The 22770-nt window shown below is 47.4% G+C and overlaps 1 protein-coding gene across 8 annotated transcripts in view; it reads right to left on the bottom strand.

Moving 5' to 3' along the window:
• The window catches only part of SYNGAP1 (synaptic Ras GTPase activating protein 1), a 496744-nt gene that overhangs the window by 352573 nt on the left and 121401 nt on the right, over positions 1 to 22770 (bottom strand). For 7 of the 8 annotated variants that reach the window (XM_063938281.1, XM_063938276.1, XM_063938275.1 and 4 more), the window contains exon 2: positions 20054 to 20175. In XM_063938281.1, the coding sequence (XP_063794351.1) occupies positions 20054 to 20175 (122 nt within the window). Of the gene's footprint in view, positions 1 to 20053; positions 20176 to 20344; positions 20411 to 22770 lie in introns of those variants that run through there. The other variant, XM_063938279.1, reaches the window with a different exon arrangement.

The following is a 22770-nucleotide window of genomic DNA, read 5'->3' as shown; positions in this document are numbered from 1 at the left end:
TCAGGCAAATCAGTTGTATTCCAAAGCACAAGGCAGGAGCATCATGTAGAACTCTAATCAGGCGAGAAGAACACACATGCACACCCTTCCGTACAAAAAGGAAGAGGTTAGTGAGTAAAAAGGATCCTCAAATCAGGTGCGTCAGGGTGGGATCCCTGTGGAACCTGTGGACTTAGGAGAAATACTGTTATCAATAGTAAGTTCTTACCATAACGTATATTTCTCCGGCAGGGTCCACAAGTTATCCACAGGATAACAATGGGATTTCCCAAAGCAGTTTAGCGGTGGGGACGCTCCTCATGTTCAGGAGAATCCTTTGCCCGAATTCAGCATTGTGAGAGGCAAAGGTATCCAAAGCATAATGTCTTAATGATTGTGTAAATGGAAGACCATATGGCTGCCTTACATACCTGTTCTGTTTAAGCACCACATTGTGCTGCCCGTGAAGGTCCTACCTTACGAGTAGAGTGAACAGAGACATTACCCGGAATAGGGAGATTAGCTTGAAAATATGCTTCGTCATATGAAGTCATCTTGCCAGCGTCTGCCTACCAGCAGGTCATCCTCTAATATGAAATCCATAGAGAATGAAAAGAGAATATGCTTCTCTGATGACACTGGTACCATCTACGTAGATCCTTAATGCACGGATCACGTCCAGCAAAGCATCTCCCGCAGAAAAGGTCCATACTCTAAAAGGCCGGGACAATATTTCCTTTGTTAAGGTGGAAGTTAGTCATCACCTTAGGAAGATACCCAGATCTAGTTCTGCAAACTACTTTCTCTGGATAAACAAACAGAACTGGGGAACAATATGACAAAACCCTAAGTCTGATATTCTTCTAGCTGACGGCTCAGTCAGCAAAAAAGACACTTTAGTTGTCAACCATTTGTAATCCATATTATTAAGTGGTTCAAATGGGGCAACTTGAAGGACTTTCAGGACTTACCAAGTCCCACGGCACTGTAGGAAAAACAACCAAAGGTTGATGCGCAGCACACCCTGGAAAAAATAAATAAATACGCACATCCTGTAAGTTGGTTATTTACTTTTGGAACGCTACAGTCAATGCCGACCCTTGCTTCTCTCGGAAGCCATTCATTCCTGTCTGAAGGAAAGCTATGACCCTGGAACTCTGAAAAAAATTCTTTGGGCCAGTCACCTACAGCAGCTGGTGTTTGCAGATGTTCCCCATCCAAGTACTCACCAGGCCCAACACTGCATAACATGTCTGTGATAACCAATACCCTGCATTAGTAGGTCTGGACGTTGAGGAAGCAGAAGTAGAGCATCCATTGTCATTCTCTGCTATTCTTCCTGTTTAAACTTACTCACCACCCTGGGTAATAGGGTATTTAGAGGAAAACCCATCCACCAGATGAAGGTCCTGTCTCACCAATAAGGCATCCACAACTATCGCCCTGGGATCCTTTGTTCTTGACCCATATGTGAATACTTTGTTGTTCAACCAAGACTTTCTGAGATACATCTCTAGCACGCACCACTTGTTTTCTAAAGTCCAGAAGATCTATGGGTGTAGAGTCCATTCACTCCTCTGAATGGTGTATCGACTTGAAAAAGTCAATTTACCCGTTTATGATTCTCGGACTGAAAACAGCGGACAAGGTTTAGATGATGAAATCCATCCTCTTAGGTATGTGACTTACCTGCTTCATCCCCTTTTTCGGCTGAGAGTAACTTCCTGATGTAGAGGTACTCTAGTGCCGTTGTCTTGTCCGAGAGGAACTGGACTGGTTTTCACATGAAGACTGTCCCGTGCCTACACCGGTGCCCTGCATATGGCCCGAGGTTTCAACCTTTATTGGTAGACAGCTCTTTGGGAACACAATCTCCCTGACACTAATCCTAGTGTCAGAATCTTCCCAATCTGATATCAAAAGGATTTTCCTTTGTCCCGTTGGGATGTCTGTAGCCATCAGGCTAATGACCTTCTTGCTTTTATCGTAAGTACCATAGACGGTTTTTATTATCTGATGCAATCCATTATTACTTACCACACCTTGTATCCCCAGCTGGTCCCTCCAGGTACCAAGCAGGCCCAGATTGCTAATCTTCCATGATCCAATGAAGTCTAGGCATATCCAGTGTGGTGTGGTTGTAGATTCTACTAGGTAAGAATCAGACGCTGCAGAGACCTAGAGCGGAATTGCGCATACTCCCTCCTGTCGATGCAGATACCATCAAACCCATCCCCGCATTGCTGCGTGAATGGATACCGTTTGACTGTGTGGCGATTCTTGAATCTTATAGTGAACCCTGGATTTATTGTTGCGAAGTAAAAAATTACTCTCTGCAGACATGATCCAGTACAGCCCCCAAGTGAGTCATCCGACGTGATGAAACTGGAGACGATTTTCCCCAAGTTATGAGTCACTTGCCCCTGCAAGCTCATTATTGCTGTTGCCGATGACAAGCGCAATCTCTGTGACTGTGCCAGGTATAAAAGATCCTAGGTATGGGAAAAAAACCTTAACCCCTCTGGTAAATACTCCGGGGACTGTGGCTAACCCAAAGGGTAAAGCCTAGATTGAAAAATGCTTTTCTGGAGGAATAGCCGAACCTTGGATAATACTGATGGACAAATGTATAGGAACATGTAGGTAAGCCTCCTGTATCTCCAGGGATCCATAAAAAAACCCAGGCTCCATGCCACACATAAGGAACATAATGATTCCATGTTTCCAAATGTATTTGCTCAGCATTTTTCGGATTTAGCATGAGCCGAAATGACTCATTTGTCTTCCGATTAAGCCAGGTTGAAGTAAAACCTTGTCCTTGTTTGCCAGAAACTGGAATGACTATTCCTGACCAAAGCTTCTTGCAAAGTCAGGCCTTCATCTATAGCCGAGATAGGCTGTTTTGAAGGCAAAACATAACTAGAGATACCATGCCAGGTCTGTGTGACCTGATGAAGTCGGCCCCCCAACCTGGGATCTCCCAGGTGGAGCCCACACCATCCGCTGATGGTTTTAATTTTTCTACAGCACCTGGTATTCCCCGATAGCCATCCGAGTACTAACCAGGCCCACACTGTAGATCTTCTGGTAGCTCAATGGTTTCTTAGTCTCAAATCACACTGATGTGGGATTCAGCCCATGACAGGTGTCTTTTGATATTATAATATTAACACGTGAACCGTATGTGGAAGGAACCTGGCTTTCTTGGAGTCTGCTTCTGACTCCGGAATATCTGTCAATTCTTACCAAAAAGGAATATTTTTAGAACAAGACATTGATTCCATCTACAGCACCTGGTATTTCTCACCAGGCCCCACACTACATAGCTTCCAAGATCTGGTGAGATTGGGCATATCCAGTGTGGTGTGGCTACAGATCTTCCACGTACCCAGCTAAACTGCTCTATGAGCAGGTATAGTTAGGACTGATGCCCTGGATTAAATATTTTGCCCATATCCAATGCTTCCAGGAACATTGCAGTTTATATGAGCCATATGAGATTCCTGTTCTTGAAAAAATCTCCTTCCATTGCATTCCAAACCATAGACAGGAAAATTGAAAGCAAAGCTATTGTAGATTCTCCTTATCTACTTTAGGAGCCATCTCCCTTTTTTTTTAAACAATCCCCAGCTGGAAGCAGATCATAGGAATTCCATTTCTTAGGAATTCAAACTTTTTATTGTATGTAAGGGCTTGTAACCCTATTCCTGGTACAGGATTTTGGGGGATTATCCATCTAACTTCCAGGATAAGCGTGTGTAAATATAGCCCCAGGTGGATACACTTGTTCCTGCATCTGCCTTGCTGAGCTAAACATTATACATACAAGCCATCCTGAACCAGATAATAAGAGGATAATACAGCCTCAAACATGGTATGAGTGTCCTCACCAATGTTGCTTTATTACATGATAAATAATCAGCACTACACAATTTTGTGACTGTATCACTTTACCTTTTTTCTTTAAAATGATATCCATTTGATCCTCCTCATGCACCAGCATTGAGGATCTGCAAAACAAACTGAGAAACCTGTAGCAAAGACAGCATCATACTAGCAGTCATTCACATGTTATACATTAGTATATTAAGCAGTATGAGGACATCGTCAACTACATTAATATTTTAAGTATTTTCATTTACTGAATCATGTTTAACATATGTAACGTATTCAGACGCAATGCGACAGAAACAACAGTAATGGTACACAGACTCATATGCAATAGGCACTTATCTAACTATTCATACTTAAAATAGTAGATAGAGATTTAGTGCTGTATAGTCCGTACTCAGTAGAGTGGGATACAGGGAGACTTACCCCGCTTCCAGGATCGATCAATACCTTAGCGATTGCTGAGTGTATCCAGACGCTCCTAGTGTACACTGCCGCTCCACGAAGCTATAGTGAACACAGCCGCACCGGTCACACAGCCGCCTATACTGCAACCGGGTCCCCTCGTGGTAGCAATCAATGAACACAGACGCTCCGGTCACACAGCCACCTATGCTGCGACCGGGTCCCCTCATCTCCCAGTGTAGCTGGTAGCGTCTGAGACAAAAGTGAGGAAACAGTTCTTGGCAGGAGACTCAGCGGAAACCGGTCATGAACCGGGGGGAGGGGCGATCAGGAGAGCGTCTGACTCCCCACTGCTGACCTCAACCCTAGGGATCGCGGCCTCATACGATTCCTGGAGCCTCTGATCCCTAAGGCCTAGCGCTGGAGCACCCGTGGTGGCGACGCTTCAGCTACTGTTTAGTAGTCTCCTCCCAAAACAGTGCCGCTGTGTCCGTATTCCATGTGCTACGCGGAACCGATGCCTTACCTTCTCCTGATGCTCCGGCCACAGCCTGGTAACGTCTGCTGGACTTGCTAGTATATCCGACACAGACGCCCGCCGAAACAGCACTGTACTCGTAGGTAAGTGTTGTCGCGACCCGGCGGAGAGTTGCTGGAGCAACTCTTTCCAATATGCGTATAAGATGCTGTTAAGAAAGAAAACTCAAAAAACAGTAAGACTATAAAAATAAAATAAGAAAGCTTGGGGCTGCTAACAATCCAGCAGCCCTCTGACCATGGTCCAGCTCCTGCCGCACCAAACAAAAAACTGATTTGCCTGAGCCAGGGGGAGGGGATATATGGACGGGCCCGTTGCATGCTGGGAGGCCGGAAAGCTTTGACTGATTGGTGCAAATCTGCTGTCGCTCCATCATATCCCATTGTTATCCTGTGGATAACCTGTGGACCCTGCCAGAGAAATGAGCGACGTTGTTTACTATTATCGCCTAGTGTGTATGCACCTTTAGACAGCTCAGTATAGGATAAGTTGCAGGCCGGAAATGATGTGGGACAACAAATGATACAGATTATCGGGAAGGATCATTTTCGGAAATAGCCATTAAAGTGAGTTATGTTGAGTAAAAGCAATTACAGACAGACATTACACATGCAATAACATAACTGGAGTACTTGTATAGAAATAAATAAGACAATCAAAACTGCTTCCCCACACATTTAACAAGTAACAGGTAGAAGACAGGGAACGAGTGACAGCTCTTAGCCTGATCACATCCCGATAAACCACGGCCGTGAGGTCTTCGGAGAAAGGCTACAGCTGGCTATAAAGGAGTGGGCCAATAACACTGTATGTGAGCAGTATGTGACCAAGCAGTTGCAGAATTTCAGATTAATAGTGATTATGCCTCTATGGGTTATAAGGGGTCTACATCAGACCTGATCGCAGCAGCAAACCTTTTCTCTAATAGGCAAACCATGTGCACTGCAGGTGGGGCAGATGTAACATGTGCAGAGAGAGTTAGATTTGGGTGGGGTGTGTTCAAACTGAAATCTAGATTGCAGTGTAAAAATAAAGCAGCCAGTATTTATCCTGCACAGAAACAAAATACCCACCCACATCTAACTCTCTCTGCACATGTTACATCAGCCCCACCTGCAGTGCAGATGGGGGCTAATTCAGACCTGATCGCTGCTGTGCGTTTTCGAACAGCGGGCGATCAGGTCTGAACTGCGCATGCGTATGCACCGCAGTGCACAGGCGAGATGGTCCACAGCGCCGGGCAGCGCCGGGATGGTGCGAAAAATCCAATCGTACCGGCGATTGCAAGAAGACTGACAGGAAGAGGGCGTTTGTGGGTGGCAACTGACCATTTCAGGAAGTGTCCGGAAAAACGCAGGAGGGACCCGGCATTTTGTGGGAGGATTCGTGACAGCAGCTCCGGCCCCGATCATCGCAGCGGCTGAGTAAGTCCTGGGCTGAGCAGAGACTGCACAAACTCCTGCACATGCGATTGCACATCTGCACAGCGATTTCCCCCTCCCCATGTGGCGATTACCTGATCGCAGGGATGCAAAAAACGCATCCTAGCGATCAGGTCTGAATTACCCACATGGTTTTGCCATTAGAGAAAGATTTTGCTGCTGCGATCAGGTCCTGAGTAATCATTTTCTTTGTGTGGTTTAGTGGTGTATTGATTACACAGAAGTGTGCTACAAATAATATGTTCATTTATTAAACACTGTTTAAATTCAGAAAGTGTCCCTTAGCACACGTATCACGGGATGCATGGCGCAGTGTGAAGGTGCTGCATCCCGCCACTCATCGCATGCATATCTGCGTTTAGTAACACCGTATGCAGGAATATTTCAGCACAGGAGAGTTGTCCATTGCGGTGTGGGGACTTCCAAGTTTAGGACCCGGAGGGTCCGCCTGCGCATGTGTCGAGTGAGGCACGTGCTGCTGGGGGGGATCCAATATAATCCCTCTCAGGGGGTAATGCGACAGAAACCCATAGGCTTCCATAGGGAAACGCCATGTAAAGATGGCGTTAGCCACCGCGTCCGCGTCCAATGGAATGTATTGAATAATGCAGTAAGCGGCCAAAGCGCCGAAATCTGCATTTTCCGAAGGTTTGGCTGCATTTTTAGTGTTGATGCATCCCGCCCACAGTAGAGAAATTGCCCGTGGCAACCGATCAGCTTTGAGGTAACATTTATTAAGTGCATTCTAATAAATTATATGGAGCAACTTCTCCATCATTGGCGTTCCTATAAATAGGATTTTGATACCTACCGGTAAATCCTTTTCTCCTAGGCCGTAGAGGATACTGGGGACGACATCAAGATCATGGGGTATAGACGGGATCCACAGCAGACATGGGCACTCTAAAGACTTTTCATTGGGTGTGAACTGGCTCCTCCCTCTATGCCCCTCCTCCAGACCTCAGTTGTAGGAACTGTGCCCAGGGAGACTGGCATTTCGAGGAAAAGAATTACTTAAACTAGTGGTGAGATATCTACCAACTCACACCCTCAATCATGCCGCACACATGGCATTCAACTTAACACACGCCAACAGGCATGAACCAATTGCAGCAACATGCTGAAACTAGGATAACACAAATTGTGTAACTGTAATAACTAAACTGCAGGTAAAATACGCACTGGGACGGGTGCCCAGCATCCTTTACGGACTAGGAGAAAAGGATTTACCGGTAGGTATCAAAATCCTATTTTCCCGTACGTCCTAGAGGATGCTGGGGACGACATCAAGACCATGGGGTCTATACCACAGCTCCAGTACGGGGGGGAGAGTGCGGATGACCCGGCAGCACCGATTGACTAAACTTTAGGTCCTCATCGGCCAAGGTGTCAAACTTGTAGAACTAAGCAAAAGTGTTTGACCCTGACCAAGTAGCTGATCGGCAAAGTTGTAATGCAGAGTCCTCGGGCAGCCGCCCAGGTTGAGCCCACCTTCCTAGTGGAGTGGGCCTTTACCGACGTCGGTAACGGCAATCCAGCCGTAATATGAGCTTGCTGAATCGTATTTTTAATCCAACGTGCAATAGTCTGCTTGGAAGCAGGACAGCCAATCTTGTTGTGAGCATACAGAACAAACAGAGCCTCTGTTTTCCGTATACGAGCCGTTCTAGCAACATAAATTTTCAAAGCTCTAACAACATCTAGAGATTTTGAAACAGTGAATGTGTCAGTAACTACTGGCACTACAATAGGTTGGTTTATGTGGAAAGATTAAACCACCTTTGGAAGAAAATGTTGACGAGTCCTCAACTCTGCCCTATCTTCATGGAAGATCAGGTAAGGGCTCTTGTGAGACAAGGCCCCCAATTCAGACACCCGCTTTGCGGATGCCAATGCCAAAAGCATCACCACTTTCCAAGTGAGAAACTTCAACTCTATCTTTTTTAGAGGCTCAAACCAATCCGATTGAAGGAACTGCAATACCACCTTAAGGTCCCATGGTGCCACTGGAGGCACGAATGGAGGCCGAATGTGCAGAACCCCTTTCACGAAGGTCTGAACCTCTGGAAGAGAGGCCAATTGTTTTTGGAAGAACACTGACAAGGCCGAAATCTGGACCTTGATTGATACCAACCTCCACACCATCCTGCAAAAAATAAGAATTTACTTACCGATAATTCTATTTCTCGTAGTCCGTAGTGGATGCTGGGGACTCCGTCAGGACCATGGGGAATAGCGGCTCCGCAGGAGACAGGGCACAAAAATAAAGCTTTAGGATTAGGTGGTGTGTACTGGCTCCTCCCCCTATGACCCTCCTCCAAGCCTCAGTTAGGATACTGTGCCCGGACGAGCGTACACAATAAGGAAGGATATTGAATCCCGGGTAAGACTCATACCAGCCACACCAATCACACCGTATAACTTGTGATCTGAACCCAGTTAACAGTATGACAAACGTAGGAGCCTCTGAACAGACGGCTCACAACAATAACAACCCGAATTTGTTTGTAACAATAACTATGTACAAGTATTGCAGACAATCCGCACTTGGGATGGGCGCCCAGCATCCACTACGGACTACGAGAAATAGAATTATCGGTAAGTAAATTCTTATTTTCTCTAACGTCCTAAGTGGATGCTGGGGACTCCGTCAGGACCATGGGGATTATACCAAAGCTCCCAAACGGGCGGGAGAGTGCGGATGACTCTGCAGCACCGAATGAGAGAACTCAAGGTCCTCCTCAGCCAGGGTATCAAATTTGTAGAATTTTGCAAACGTGTTTGCCCCTGACCAAGTAGCAGCTCGGCAGAGTTGTAATGCCGAGACCCCCCGGGCAGCCGCCCAGGATGAGCCCACTTTCCTTGTGGAATGGGCCTTGACAGATTTAGGTTGTGGCAAGCCTGCCACAGAATGTGCAAGTTGAATTGTGCTACAAATCCAACGAGCAATCGTCTGCTTAGAAGCAGGAGCACCCATCTTGTTGGGTGCATACAATATAAACAGTGAGTCAGACTTTCTGACTCCCGCCGTTCTTGAAATATATATTTTCAATGCCCGGACCACGTCCAACAACTTGGAATCCTCCAAATCGTTAGTAGCCGCAGGCACCACAATAGGCTGGTTCAGGTGAAACGCTGACACCACCTTAGGCAGAAAATGAGGACGCGTCCGCAGTTCTGCCCTGTCCGTATGGAAAATCAGATATGGGCTCTTATATGATAAAGCCGCCAATTCTGATACTCTCCTGGCTGAAGCCAGGGCCAGTAGCATGGTTACTTTCCATGTAAGATACTTCAACTCCACCGATTTGAGCGGCTCAAACCAATGGGATTTGAGAAAATCCAAGACTACATTAAGATCCCACGGTGCCACTGGGGGCACAACCGGGGGCTGTATATGTAGTACTCCTTTTACAAAAGTCTGGACTTCAGGAACTGAAGCCAATTCTTTCTGGAAGAAAATCGACAGGGCCGAAATTTGAACCTTAATGGACCCCAATTTGAGGCCCATAGACAATCCTGTTTGCAGGAAATGTAGGAATAGACCCAGTTGAAATTCCTCCGTGGGGGCCTTCCTGGCCTCACACCACGCAACATATTTTCTCCAAATGCGGTGATAATGTTGTGCAGTCACCTCCTTCCTGGCTTTTACCAGTGTAGGAATGACCTCTTCCGGAATGCCTTTTTCCCTTAGAATTCGGCGTTCAACCGCCATGCCGTCAAACGCAGCCGCGGTAAGTCTTGGAATAGACACGGTCCCTGCTGAAGCAGGTCCCGTCTTAGAGGTAGAGGCCGCGGATCCTCCGTGAGCATCTCTTGAAGTTCCGGGTACCAAGTTCTTCTTGGCCAATCCGGAGCCACTAGTATCGTTCTTACTCCCTTTTGCCGTATAATTCTCAGTACTTTTGGTATGAGAGGCAGAGGAGGGAACACATACACTGACTGGAACACCCACGGTGTTACCAGAGCGTCCACAGCTATTGCCTGAGGGTCTCTTGACCTGGCGCAATACCTGTCCAGTTTTTTGTTGAGGCGGGACGCCATCATATCCACCATTGGTTTTTCCCAACGGTTCATAATCATGTGGAAGACTTCTGGATGAAGTCCCCACTCTCCCGGGTGTAGATCGTGTCTGCTGAGGAAGTCTGCTTCCCAGTTGTCCACTCCAGGAATGAATACTGCTGACAGTGCTATCACATGATCTTCCGCCCAGCGAAGAATCCTTGCAGCTTCTGCCATTGCTGTCCTGCTTCTTGTGCCGCCCTGTCTGTTTACGTGGGCGACTGCCGTGATGTTGTCCGACTGGATCAACACCGGCTGACCCTGAAGCAGGGGTTTTGCCAGACTTAGAGCATTGTAAATCGCTCTTAGCTCCAGTATATTTATGTGAAGAGACATCTCCAGGCTTGACCATACTCCCTGGAAGTTTCTTCCCTGTGTGACCGCTCCCCAGCCTCTCAGACTGGCATCCGTGGTCACCAGGACCCAGTCCTGTATGCCGAATCTGCGGCCCTCTAACAGATGAGCACTCTGCAACCACCACAGAAGAGACACCCTTGTCCGTGGCGATAAGGTTATCCGCTGATGCATCTGCAGATGCGATCCGGACCATTTGTCCAGCAGATCCCACTGAAAAGTTCGTGCGTGGAATCTGCCGAATGGAATCGCTTCGTAAGAAGCCACCATCTTTTCCAGGACTCTTGTGCATTGATGCACAGACACTGTCCCTGGTTTTAGGAGGTTCCTGACAAGTTCGGATAACTCCCTGGCTTTCTCCTCCGGAAGAAACACCTTTTTCTGAACCGTGTCCAGAATCATTCCCAGGAACAGCAGACGTGTCGTCAGGGTCAACTGAGATTTTGGAAAATTCAGAATCCACCCGTGTTGTTGCAGCACTAGTTGGGTTAGTGCTACTCCGTCCTCCAGCTGTTCTCTGGACCTTGCCCTTATCAGGAGATCGTCCAAGTAAGGGATAATTAATATGCCTCTTCTTCGCAGAAGAATCATCATTTCGGCCATTACCTTGGTAAAGACCCGAGGTGCCGTGGACAATCCAAACGGCAGCGTCTGAAACTGATAATGACAGTTTTGCACCACGAACCTGAGGTACCCTTGATGTGAAGGGCAAATTGGGACATGCAGGTAAGCATCCTTTATGTCCAGGGACACCATAAAGTCCCCTTCTTCCAGATTCGCTATCACTGCTCTGAGTGACTCCATCTTGAACTTGAATTTTTGTATGTACAGGTTCAAAGATTTCAGATTTAGAATAGGTCTTACCGAGCCGTCCGGCTTCGGTACCACAAATAGCGTGGAGTAATACCCCTTTCCCTGTTGTAGGAGGGGTACCTTGACTATCACCTGCTGAGAAAACAGCTTGTGAATGGCTTCCAATACCGTCGCCCTGTCTGAGGGAGACGTTGGCAAAGCAGACTTTAGGAACCGGGGAGGGGGAGACTTCTCGAATTCCAACCTGTAACCCTGAGATACTACCTGCAGAATCCAGGGGTCCACCTGTGAGCAAGCCCACTGTGCGCTGAAATTCTTGAGTCGACCCCCCACCGCTCCTGAGTCCGCTTGTAAGGCCCCAGCGTCATGCTGAGGGCTTTGCAGAACCCTGGGAGGGCTTCTGTTCCTGGGCAGGGGCTGCTTGCTGCCCTCTCTTACCCCTTCCTCTGCCCCGAGGCAGATATGACTGTCCTTTTGTCCGCTTGTTCTTATAGGACCGAAAGGACTGCGGCTGAAAAGACGGTGTCTTTTTCTGTTGGGAGGGGGTCTGAGGTAAAAAGGTGGATTTTCCGGCAGTTGCCGTGGCCACCAGATCCGATAGACCGACGCCAAATAATTCCTCCCCTTTATACGGCAATACTTCCATATGTCGTTTGGAATCCGCATCACCTGACCACTGTCGCGTCCATAAACTCCTTCTGGCAGATATGGACATCGCATTTACTCTCGATGCCAGAGTGCAAATATCTCTCTGCGCATCTCGCATATAAAGGAAAGCATCCTTTAATTGCTCTATAGTCAATAAAATACTGTCCCTATCCAGGGTATCAATATTTTCAGTCAGGGAATCCAACCAGACGACCCCAGCACTGCACATCCAGGCTGAGGCGATGGCTGGTCGCAGTATAACACCAGTATGTGTGTATATACTTTTTAGGGTAGTTTCCAGTCTCCTATCCGCTGGATCCCTGAGGGCGGCCGTATCAGGAGACGGTAACGCCACTTGTTTTGATAAGCGTGTGAGCGCCTTATCCACCCTAGGGGGTGTTTCCCAGCGCGCCCTAACCTCTGGCGGGAAAGGGTATAATGCTAATAACTTTTTTGAAATTAGCATTTTTCTATCTGGGTTAACCCACGCTTCATCACATACATCATTTAATTCCTCTGATTCAGGAAAAACTACAGGTAGTTTTTTCACCCCCCACATAATACCCCTTTTTGTGGTACTTGCAGTATCAGAGATATGCAAAGCCTCCTTCATTGCCGTGATCATATAACGTGTGGCCCTACTTGAAAATACGTTTGTTTCATCACCGTCGACACTAGATTCAGTGTCTGTGTCTGGGTCTGTGTCGACCGACTGAGGTAAAGGGCGCTTTACAGCCCCTGACGGTGTCTGAGACGCCTGGGCAGGTACTAACTGGTTTGCCGGCCGTCTCATGTCGTCAACTGATTTTTGTAATGTGCTGACATTATCACGTAATTCCATAAACAAAGCCATCCATTCCGGTGTCGACTCCCTGGGGGGTGACATCACCATTATCGGCAATTGCTCTGCCTCCACACCAACATCGTCCTCATACATGTCGACACACACGTACCGACACACAGCAGACACACAGGGAATGCTCTTATCGAAGACAGGACCCCACTAGCCCTTTGGGGAGACAGAGGGAGAGTTTGCCAGCACACACCCAAGCGCTATAATATATATGGGAACAACCTTATATAAGTGTTGTTCCTTATAGCAGCTTAAATATATCCAATATATCGCCAAAAAATGCCCCCCCTCTCTGTTTTACCCTGTTTCTGTAGTGCAGTGCAGGGGAGAGTCCTGGGAGCCTTCCTCACAGCGGAGCTGAGCAGGAAAATGGCGCTGTGTGCTGAGGAGAATAAGCCCCGCCCCCTATTTCGGCGGGCTTTCCTCCCGTAGTTTTAGATAACTGGCATGGGTTAAATACATACATATAGCCTCAATGGCTATATGTGATGTATTCTTTTGCCATAAGGTATTAAAATATTGCTGCCCAGGGCGCCCCCAGCAGCGCCCTGCACCCTCCGTGACCGCTTGGTGTGAAGTGTGTGACAACAATGGCGCACAGCTGCAGTGCTGTGCGCTACCTTCATGAAGACTGAAGAGCCGTCTGCCGCCTGTTTCCGGACCTTCAATCTTCAGCATCTGTAAGGGGGGTCGGCGGCGCGGCTCCGGGACGAACCCCAGGGTGAGACCTGTGTTCCGACTCCCTCTGGAGCTAATGGTGTCCAGTAGCCTAAGAATCCAATCCATCCTGCACGCAGGTGAGTTGAAATTCTCTCCCCTAAGTCCCTCGATGCAGTGAGCCTGTTGCCAGCAGGACTCACTGAAAATAAAAAACCTAAAAAACTTTTTCTAAGCAGCTCTTTAGGAGAGCCACCTAGATTGCACCCTGCTCGGACGGGCACAAAAACCTAACTGAGGCTTGGAGGAGGGTCATAGGGGGAGGAGCCAGTACACACCACCTAATCCTAAAGCTTTATTTTTGTGCCCTGTCTCCTGCGGAGCCGCTATTCCCCATGGTCCTGACGGAGTCCCCAGCATCCACTTAGGACGTTAGAGAAAATGGAGAAAACGTCCTAAGTGAAACTCTTCCGTAGGAGCTTTCTTGGATTCACACCAAGACACATATTTTCTCCAAATACGGTGGTAATGTTTCGACGTTACTCCCTTTCTGGCCTGAATAAGGATGGGGATGACTTCCTTGGGAATACCCTTCCTGGATAGGATACGGCGCTCAACAGCCATGCCGTCAAACGTAGCCGCGGTAAGTATTGGTACACGCATGGCCCCTGCTGCAGAAGGTCCTCTCGAGGAGGAAGAGGCCGAGGATCTTCTATGAGCAACTGCTGAAGATCTGGGTACCAAGCCCTCCTTGGCCAGTCTGGGGCAATGAAGATTGCTCGAACCCTTGTTTTTCTTATGATCCTGAGTACTTTTGGGATCAGCGGAAGTGGAGGGAAGACATACACTGATGGAAAAACCCACTGGGTCACCAGTGCATCCACTGCTACTGCTTGAGGGTCTCTCGACCTGGAACAGTATCTCTGAAGCTTCTTGTTGAGACGAGACGCCATCATGTCTATTTGAGGAACTCCTCAAAGACGTGTCACCTCTGCGAAGACTTCTTGGTGGAGGCGCCACTCTCCCGGATGGAGATCATGTCTGCTGAGGAAGTCTGCTTCCCAGTTGTCTGCTCCCGGAATGAATATTGCCGACAGAGCTTGTAGATGTTTTTCTGCCCAGCGGATTTTTGTCGCCTCTGCCATTGCTGCTCTGCTTTTCATTCCACCCTGCCTGTTTATGTATGCGACTGCTGTTACATTGTCCGCCTGGATCTGCACGGGATGGTCATGAAGAAGATGTACCGCTTGTTGAAGGCCGTTGTAAATGGCGCCAGAACGTTTATGTGAAGGCAGGCTTCCTGATGTGACCAACGTCCCTGGAAGTTTTTTCCCTGAGAGACTGCTCCCCAGCCTCGGAGACTTGCATCCGTGGTTACCAGGACCCAGTCCTGAATCCCGAACCTGCGTCCCTCTAGCAGGTGAGAGCTGTGCAACCACCACAGGAGCGAAATCCTGGTTCTTGACGACAGGATTATCTTTCTGTGCATGTGTAGGTGTGACCCCGACCACTTGTCCAACAGGTCCCACTGGAATACTATGGCATGGAACCTGCCAAACTGTATGGCCTCGTAGGCCGCCACCATCTTCCCCAACAACCGAATGCACTGATGGACCGACACACTTGATGGTTTCAATATCTGTTTTACCATTTTCTGGATTTCCAGAGCCTTTTCCAGCGGAAGAAATACCCTCTGAACTTCTGTGTCCAGAATCATCCCGCGGAAAGACAACCTTGTCGTCGGTTCCATTTGTGACTTTGGGTAATTTATGATCCACCCGTGTTGTTGGAGTATTGACAGAGAGAGTGATATGTTTTGTAACAACTGCTCCCTGGATCTCGCCTTTATCAGGAGATCGTCCAGATAAGGAATTATATTGTCTCCTTTCTGACAAAGGAGGACCATCATCTCCGCCATCACCTTGGTGAATACCCTCGGCGCCGTGGAGAGACCGAAAGGCAACGTCTGGAATTGATAATGGCAATCCTGAACCGCGAATCTCAGATAAGCCTGGTGAGGAGGATAAATGGGACCATGCAGGTAAGCATCCTTTATGTCCACCGACACCATGTAGTCCCCCTCCTCTAGACTGGCAATCACTGCCCGAAGTGATTCCATCTTGAACTTGAACCTTCTCAGGTAGCAATTCAGATCTTTTAGATTTAGGATCAGTCTGACCGAGCCGTCCGTCTTTGGAACTACAAATAGGCTTGAATAAAAGCCCTCCCCTTGTGACAACGGTACCAGGACTATGACCTGGTCTTGACATAATTTTTGGATTGCCGCTGAAGCTGCTTCTCTTTCTGGCGGAGAAACTGGAAAGGTCGATTTGAAAAATCGGCATGGAGGCACGTCTTGAAACTCCAGTTTGTATCCCTAGGATACTATTTGAACCACCCAGGGAACCAGGCCAGACAGAATCCAACCCTGGCTGAAGAGTTTGAGTCGTGCCCCCACCCGAGCGGCCTCCCGCAAGGTAGTTCCAGCATCATGCTGAGGATTTGGCAGAAGTAGGGGTAGACTTCCGCTCTTGGGAACCTGGAGCCGCTGTGGGCTTTTTTCCCCTTCCCCTACCTGCAAAGAAGGGGGAACCTCTCGCCTTTTTGTATTTATTGTGTCGAAAGGACTGCATTTGCGGGTGATAGGTCTTTTTTGCAGGTGCAGGCGCAGAGGGCAAAAACGTCGACTTACCTGCGGTAGCCGCCGAGACTAACGCATCTAGGCCATCGCCAAATAAGGCCTCACCTTTATATGGGAGCGCCTCCATGTTTCTTTTGGAATCCGCATCCGCGTTCCACTGGCGAATCCACAACGCCCGCCTAGCCGATACTGCTATGGTAGCGGCTTGTGAACTCAAGAGTCCAATATCCTTCATTGCTTCCAGCATGTAGGCGGCAGCGTCCTTGATATTCCCTAATTTAAGGAGTATCTCATCTTTATCAATCATGTCAATTTCTGATGACACACTTTCTGACCATTTTTCAATAGCGCGACTCACCCAAGCGCAGGCAATACTGGGCCTGATCAGTGTACCATTGGTAACATAAATGGATTTCAATGTCGTATCCATTTTGCGGTCTGCCGGCTCTTTAAGAGAAGCCGTGCCAGGAGCAGGGAGAATCACCTTCTTTGTCAACCTGGAAAGTGCACTGTCTAACACAGGGGGTGACTCCCATTTTTTCCTGTCCTCAGCTGGAAAAGGGTAAGCTATGTGAATCCTTTTGGGAATACAACATTTTTTATCAGGATTCACCCACATCCCTTCAAACAGAGCATTTAGTTCGTGAGAAGGAGGGAACGTGACTTTGGATTTCTTTTCCTTACATAAATAAGCCTTCTCCTGAGGTACAATCATGCCACAATCATGTATTGTATACTTTTTGCCAATTTATGATCTATCTCTCTGGATTCACTATCGTCGACACAAGAATCAGAGTCCGTGTCGGTATCAGTGTTTACAACATTTGCAAATGGTCTCTTATGTGACCCAGAGGGGCCACCCGCATAAGGAATAACAGCATCCTGAAAAATCACATCTTCCACAGATTTTCTCCAGGATGCAGCCTTAGATTCAGACTTATCTAACCTTCGGTTAATCAGATGCATACTGTCACGTATCTCTTTCACCCATGCAGGCTCTTGGTGTGCCGGAAGCGCCACCACATTACAACTCTGTGTCCCTAAAATGTCTTCCTCCGGGGAGGAACTCCCTGCCTCAGACATGCCTCAAACGTGTACAGCACACTCACAGACACACTGGGACTTATTTTGGGGACAGACCCACAGTAAAATCTGTCAGAGGGACACAGGATAGGAGCAGCCAGTTCACAATCCCAGCGCCAGTGTTGCCTGTGAACACAGTATGCCCACAGCCCAAGAGCGCTTTTAAATAGTAATTTACACTACTAAATGCACCACAATCACTTTGTGCCCCCCTTAAAAGCACCCTATACTTGTCAGAAGTGGAGGAGAGGACCAGCGTGTTCTCTGCAGCCTGAGGAGAGAGAGAAAATGGCGCTGAGCAGTGTGCTGGCTGCCTGAGGAAGAAGCTCCGCCCCCGCAATGGCGCGTCCTTACACTCAGTATACTTTCTAATATTTATACTGGCGGGGTAGGGCTGTCCCAGTGGCATCTTATGCCCCCTTTAGCCAGTTTGAGGTATTTTTCTTGCTTCCCAGGGTGCCCCCCCCCCGCGCCCTGCACCCTTCAGTGCCTGTGTGTGTGGGCAGCAATGGCACGCTGCGCTCCCGCCAGCCGCGCTTCACCTCAGCCGTCACTTACTTGATTGAAGATCATTCTTCTCATACTCACCTGTCTTCTGGCTCTGTGAGGGGGGTGACGGCGTGCTGAGGGAGTGAGCATCTAGACACGGCTAGTGTTCAGTTCCCTTCAGGAGCTAATGGTGTCCTGTCAGCCAAAAGCAGAGCCATGAAACTCTTTAGGAAGTTGGTTCTGCTTCTGCCCCCTCAGTCCCACGAAGCAGGGAGTCTGATGCCAGCAGGTCTCCCTGAAAATAAAAAAACTAACATAAGTCTTTTCAGAGAACTCAGTAGAGCTCCTCACAGTGCATCCAGTCTGCCTGGGCACATTTCTAAAACTGAGGTCTGGAGGAGGGGCATAGAGGGAGGAGCCAGTTCACACCCAATGAAAAGTCTTTAGAGTGCCCACGTCTCCTGCGGATCCCGTCTATACCCCATGGTCTTGATGTCGTCCCCAGCATCCTCTAGGACGTAAGAGAAATGGGTGTAATGAGTGCGGTGCACATGGGTCCAGGGAAGAGGGCCCACACCGCACACACTGCGCCCATTTTAATACTTACCATTCGGGAATCAGCACCGGGCGGTGCGGTCGCGTGTGAAAATCGCCACCAAAATGGCTGCTGCATATGCGCAGTAGCCAAAATGGTCTCCGGATCATGGCGGGCGCCATGTTTCCGAAGGCCTGCACATGTGCAGTAGACTCCGGCACAGTGCCGAAGTCTACAGCAACATTCAGAGGAGGGGGCCCACCCGGAGGTGCACACGGGCCCCCTCCTCTGTAGAAACGCCCCTGTTCTCCATTCTTTTCACTGCTTCATACATCTCCCCCCTCAGATCACTAAGCAAGTGATTAACGGACCAAGGCATCCTTTACCCACCATGGGCATGATCTCCATCTAAACATGGCTGCGGAAGAATACACAACTCCGGTTGTTTTAAACACCACCAGACAATTTGGTAACTTGAAGGAGAGACAAACTACAAAAATAAGAACAACGGACATATAGTGAAGGTTTGCATGAGCTCTGGATTATGGAAGAGTTCTAAGGACTGTATCATGCCCGGCCAATGTACATCATGCTTCATGACATTGCATAAACCAGTAGTCATTACTGACAATAAAGGTGCATACACACTACACGATGCGCTCTATGAGCGACGTCGTCTAGTGTTTCCCCGGGCCGGGCGGTCGGCGGCCAGGCATACACACGGAGCGAAATGATGACCATATCGCTCAGTGACGTCATGCCGAGGCCGGGCCGTGCAGGCAGCTCTTGGACGACAGTCCAGATTGAGCATGCATGCACGGCTGACCGCGAGGGTCGTTAACGACTCGCGGGGCCGCGCATCGTTCGTCGTCGCCGGCATACACACTTGCCAAGAAAGTGAACAACGTCGCTCAGGAAGTGTGAAAATTAGCGACATTGTTCATTTTATCGGCAAGTGTACCCTAATTCTTTAACAACTGAATTATAATTTAACAACAATATATAAAAACAAATATTTGTGTAAAGGAAAAACAGCACATTTAATAGCACGTAATGTCAAATTTCCCCAGGGAAAAAACGCTTAGTCAGGCGTAGGTAACTTTTGACAGTAGTACCACAAGGTGGCACTTGAAGATGTTTTTGGTGGCACCTGTGGGGTCAGTCGCCCCTCTGTTAGGTGTAAAGCGCTGCTCCTGCCCTACCTCCATCCCTCACGAAACAGAACATTTTGGCAAGCTAGACCGTCTCCAAACTCCTGCCCTACCTCCATCCCTTACGAAACAGAACATTTTGGCAAGCTAGACCGTCTCCAAACTCCTGCCCTACACCTCCATCCCTCACGAAACAGAACATTTTGGCAAGCAAGACCATCTACAAACTTTATTTCTGTCTGTCCGACCATAATATGCGACATGGTGTAGGAGGTGGCATTTACCCTAGGTATGTTCCTCAAATCTGACAATCTGTGGTCACAAGGTACTAATATTTGACATTGTTTTAACATTAATTTATATTCTATGCAGTTATTTTGCTAGAAAAGGTTTTGTTGTTTCATGAGGCAGATAGCATGGACAGAAAAGCATGTAGTTGATCACATTGCCACAATCAGTCTGACAAAGGACAAGGAGACAAATACTGAAGGCCACATTTTGGGAGCTCTTACCTCCTCCTCATCAAGCATAAGAAGCTGGTTTCCAGAGATAACACAATATCGGGGATTCCACGCTGGGCGGTCATACGGAGAGGTGACGTAGGGCATCCGATGCATGGGAGGTCCTCGAACATCTAGAAGAAAGAGATAGGAAAACAGAGCATTCTATTTAGTTCCACAGATCAATAGAATCCAATTTTTGTTGATTATTACAACATACTAATCATTGAAGCTGCTACTGTTAAACCACATTTCATCACAACAAATTATAAATATGCCACTGACATTATTGTGGCAATCTACCTATTGCTTTTGCCCATCTTATTCATATGAACTAAACAAGTCTCATCTGGCACTACAATTGGCCTCCTGGTTGGAATATCGGGACCCTGGGGATTAATAGAAATATTACAATGAAATGGCAATCTTTACGTACTTGAATTGTATACATTTGCATGAAGGCAATCCACAACTCCACTTTCAGTGTTATTAATTATGGTTTTCAAGCATTTTGCAACCGGTGGCCAATGTTCTGTGCCTGCCTTAGAAAATTTTAGGCTGATGAAACATTCCTCATGATCATCATCATCATTCTGAAATCATCATTGTATCACCACCTTTCCAGCCCTACCGATCAAACCTTTTTTTCACTTTCCCACATTCTCAGATTGTCTACGACCCCTTCATTCTGCCGTTCATACCCACCGTCACCATTCTGCTCAAAGCTACATCCTCACATCGTTTAGCTCATACCTTATTCACAATGCCTTCCTTCTTTTCCCGTCTTAATTGTTATGCTCTCATCCAGCTCAAGCTTTCATAATTACACTCTCACATTTATCATTGTACTTTCACGCTGTTCATTCCATTGTCATCACAGCTTAATCTAAATCAGAAGTTCCTCTCCACCATGCTCACCCTTTCATAATCATATTCTGCTCGTCACTTCATTATCCTGCTCAAAGTGGTAAGATTCTACCTTCTTATGGATTATATCTTCAGCTCGTTCACACCTTTCCTATAATATCTTTCATGCTTGTATCAATGAAGGTTAATTTGTCCAAACCATTATATTTTCTTTGTGTCTAAAATGTCATCATCAATATGACAACATTCCTCTCAAGCCTTCACCATTAAAAAGTAATTCTTCTAAAGCCACAATCAGTTATTTCCTATTAGCACGATGTTTCATTAATATACCTCTATCCTGCTCCGGTAATAATCACCGAAATTTTCATCCTGATCAAGCAACAAACCTTCATGATGATCAAGTAATCATCAACGAACCTCTGTCCTCTCTAACAATTACCACCAGACCTTCATTCTGTTTAAAAATCTAAATAGAACCATTATCCTGCATGATAACCACAAAATCATTCTCCGGCACAAATAATCTCTACCAAACCTTCATCCTGCTCTTATAATCTCCATCAACATTCATCCAGTTCAAACAGTCACTAAGGAACCGTAATCCTGCTCATACATCTCCACCAACATTCATACGGCTATAAACGATCTCCTTCAAACAGTTATATGGTGGAACTTCCACAAAACCTTACTCCTGCTTAATCACCCAAAAAACCTTCATCCTGTTCAAACAGATCTCCACCAGATATTTATCCCATTCAAACAATCACCAAGGAACCTTCATCCCGCTGACACAATATCCACCAAACACTCATCTTGTGGAACTTCTACAAAATCTTCTCCTTCTCAGACAACCATTTTCATACCTTCATCCTCTACAAAGAATCTCTATCCCACCCACAGTTTGTGGACTCTCCTCCAAAACTTCATCCTATTAATCAATTCACACCATATCTTCACTTAGGGGCTAATTGCAGTTTCCTGCTCAACAGGAAAATTAGTAATTAGCTATGGGCCTGATACAGACTTATGCGCTAACCCGATGGTTAGCATACGAGTCCGATGGTGGGAACACTGCGCATGTGCAGAATGGGTCCTGCATCCTTGCACGCAGTACCCCCTAAGCACCAGCCTGATTGACAAACTGATGGCATTTGGAGGGCGGCGCCCGATTTGTTCCTCAAAACGGAGGTGTGTCGCCTCCGTTTTGTGGCAGTACCAAAGTCAGTGTCTGCATCTGGCGGTGTAGATGTACTAACCTTTGCTGCGGACCTGAGATGGAATTCTGAGAAGCCTGAAGATTACTCAGATGACCCATGGTTACGCAGAATGATCCGATGGTGTGTCCTCAGATGCAACAGCGGATCACTGAAGCAGACAGGAGGCGTAATTTTACACTAGATGCCTCCTGTTGCATTAGTATATTAGCTGTGCAGTATTGCCCAATATCGTACAACTCTGAACCAGGCCCTACAGTATGTTCATATTCTTATCATTTACACCAGAACTAACCAGAGAAATGGGGATAGGCTGTGTGGTGACCCGAGGGTCGCCAAGCAGCTCAGGATGGCCCAGTGTACTTTTTACAGACTTTTCTCTGTTTCTCATTGTATAAGTGCACGGAGAAGGCGCTGCATGACCAATGAATGTCCTGACTGCCCCTAATGGTAAAGACTGGTGTGGACCAGGGACGTGCAGTCAGGGGAGGCCGGGGAGGCAGAGCCTCCCCTGTCATGCTCCCTATCATACTCAGAGTTCTCACTATAAAAATGATTGGAAGAACACAAAGAAGATATGTGTAACTTACAGTATTAGCATCTTCTTTGTATTAATGCAATCGTCAGTTTATAGATACAGCTTAC

Source organism: Pseudophryne corroboree, chromosome 8, assembly GCF_028390025.1.
Source record: "Pseudophryne corroboree isolate aPseCor3 chromosome 8, aPseCor3.hap2, whole genome shotgun sequence".
NCBI classification, from domain to species: domain Eukaryota; kingdom Metazoa; phylum Chordata; class Amphibia; order Anura; family Myobatrachidae; genus Pseudophryne; species Pseudophryne corroboree.
Note: the sequence above shows the minus strand (reverse complement) of the source record. Positions and strands in the feature narration are given on the sequence as shown.